Source organism: Teleopsis dalmanni, unplaced genomic scaffold (assembly GCF_002237135.1).
Source record: "Teleopsis dalmanni isolate 2A unplaced genomic scaffold, ASM223713v2 unscaffolded_contig_0007, whole genome shotgun sequence".
Taxonomy (NCBI): domain Eukaryota; kingdom Metazoa; phylum Arthropoda; class Insecta; order Diptera; family Diopsidae; genus Teleopsis; species Teleopsis dalmanni.
Window position 1 is genome coordinate 24,548 of NW_024031389.1, and position 2,602 is coordinate 27,149.

Sequence of the window (2,602 nt, forward strand, 5' to 3'; positions counted from 1 at the left end):
TATTCTTCATTTGAGAAAAAAAGAAAGATGACAAATGTTTAAAAATATATTACTAAGCAATTATTTAATAATATCAACTTAATATTTAATTCATATTGTTAAGTCAATTGGGTGCTCTTGTACTTTTTTTGATTTCAATTATTTAACATTTATTTACAATCAAAAAAAAGCTTTTAATAGCCGCAGCTTTCCATTTGTTTTGTTTTTTTGCTATTGTTAATAATATGTTTTAAGAATAAATCAGTGGTACGTAAACCTCTCAACTAAAAGGTGCATTTGGATTTTACTATCTTTATATAAAATCAAAGAACTGAAAAAACTATTAAATTAAATAGTTTTCGATCACATATCATACAAATTTCATCAAAAAATATTCATATTTTTTTTGAAGTTACATATTTTTACAATCAAGTGTCTTACCGTGCAAAATTCCGATCTGGATAATCTATATGTCTATATAAAGATGAAGGAGTTTTCTTTCAATATTTCAAAATTCATAAAAATCGTATGCACAGTTTTTTTTATAATGTTTTTTTAAAAATTTGTATTTGATCAATAAATAAATTGAGTCCTAGCGCTAAATGCGGAGTACAGCAACTAATGAGGGTGTGGCGTTCACTTTGCCATCTACCGGCAAAGTAAAATCAAAAATGATCTTTTGATGTTTGAATAAGCAACCAACTTCAAGTACACGCTAAGTAAAAATAAAATAGTTAATCAGCAATCAAAAAGTGTGTTTTTTAATTTGTATAAACTTATGCTAAAAAGCCATAAGGATGTGGCTGTAAACAACATCAACTATTTTTTACGTTCGCATGGCCATCTGTTGTAAAAAGAAAAACAGCGATAGCAAAATAGAAAGAGCAACCAACTTAACGTTTTTCGTTTTCTTTTGTATCATTATTACTTTTAGGAGTTTTGGGTAAAGAACGAATAAAGACTCAAGTAGAAATTAAAACACGTGTTTTACTTCTTGTGTTATTTGCATTAAATATTATATGTGCAGAAAGTGCACTGGCAATCATAATATTTACATTTATACAAATAGTGAAAAAGAAAGCTATAATTGGTGACCCCGTGGTAAAAACGACACAGCAAATACTTTCAACATGAACACCGAGCAGCAGCCTTCTACAAGTCATGCCACGCAAGAGCATTCTGACGAAAAAGAAGTAGCGTCGGTGGAGTTTAAGTTACCGCCATTTTGGAAACAAGATCCAGCCTTGTGGTTCATCCAGGTGGACGCAGCATTCCATCGCAAGAAGATTACTGGAGACAACAGCAAATATTGGACAGTAATTTCTTACATTGATCCAGAATTACTGCAACATGTCTCAGACATAGTCAAAAATCCTCCTGATACCGACAAGTATAAAACACTTAAAGAATGTCTTATCAGTCGTCTAAGACCAACGCAAGAACAACAGTTACAAACTTTACTATACGACATTGAATTAGGAGACAGCAAACCTTCGCAATTGTTACGCAAAATGCAAGACTTAGCAGATAACAAAGTAACAGAAGATGTCTTACGTTCACTCTGGTTAAAGCGACTACCAGCCAACGTTCAGTTCGTTCTGTCGGTCAATGTAGAAAGCAGTCTCACGGCAGCAGCAAATTTGGCTGATCGGTTAATCGAAATCAATCCAGTACAAAGTGTCATGGCCACTAGTAATGTTAATGACATTATAGTACATCCAAGTAAATTTCCTGATGATCAACGCACAGATAGACTGGAGAAAGCAGTACAAGCCTTACAAGAAGCGGTAAAAGAAATCACCAACAGCATGAGAAGTCATGAGCGAACACCAAATAACAGAGCACGAGCAAGACCTGAGTCTTTCCACCAAACATTTGCACAGAATAACAAAATATGTTTTTACCATAAACGTTTTGGCACAAATGCAAATAAATGTGAAGACGGGTGCACATATACACAAAAACAGGGAAACTAAACAAGCTGTCCTTAGAGCAAACGGGAAGTGACAGCTATTCAGTAAAAAAAGAAATCCGTTTGTATATTTATGATAAAAAAAGCAGAATAAAATTTTTAATAGATTCAGGTTCAATATTATCAGTATTACCTAGAGATCTTTTTCAAACAAAACAAAACCTTAGCGCAATGAAACTGTATGCTGCAAATGCAAGCGTCATAAATACCTACGGCAGAAAGATCCTGCAGCTAGATCTCAACTTACGCAGATGCTTCAAATGGCCATTTACAATTGCAGATGTACAAATGCCCATCATCGGAGCAGACTTTCTGAAACATTTTGGTTTGCTCATTGACTTGCGTAACCGATGTCTTATCGACGTTACCACTAATTTCACAACAAAATGTAACATTGTACGAACTTCTGTGCATAGCATCTCCACCATAAATCAACAGAATACTTATTCTAACATATTGAAAGATTTTGTTGACATTACTAAACCTACGTCAGCACCACTCGCGGAAACCGAGTCTCCAGCTGCTCATTCTATCGAAACGACTGGATCCCCAGTTTTCGAACGCCCCAGGAAACTAGCCGGCGAAAAACTAAAAGCACTACGACTTGAAATCGAATGTATGCTCGAACAACGCATCATAAGAGCGTCACGA

The 2,602-nt window shown here is 34.5% G+C and overlaps 1 protein-coding gene across 1 annotated transcript; it reads left to right on the forward strand.

The window, feature by feature from the left end:
* Positions 1-938: 938 nt before the first annotated feature.
* On the forward strand, positions 939-2,009 carry LOC119662916. Its single transcript, XM_038072570.1, has one exon. The coding sequence runs from the start codon at positions 1,110-1,112 to the stop codon at positions 1,953-1,955; it is 846 nt and encodes a 281-aa protein (XP_037928498.1). The 5' UTR covers positions 939-1,109; the 3' UTR covers positions 1,956-2,009.
* Positions 2,010-2,602: the final 593 nt, after the last annotated feature.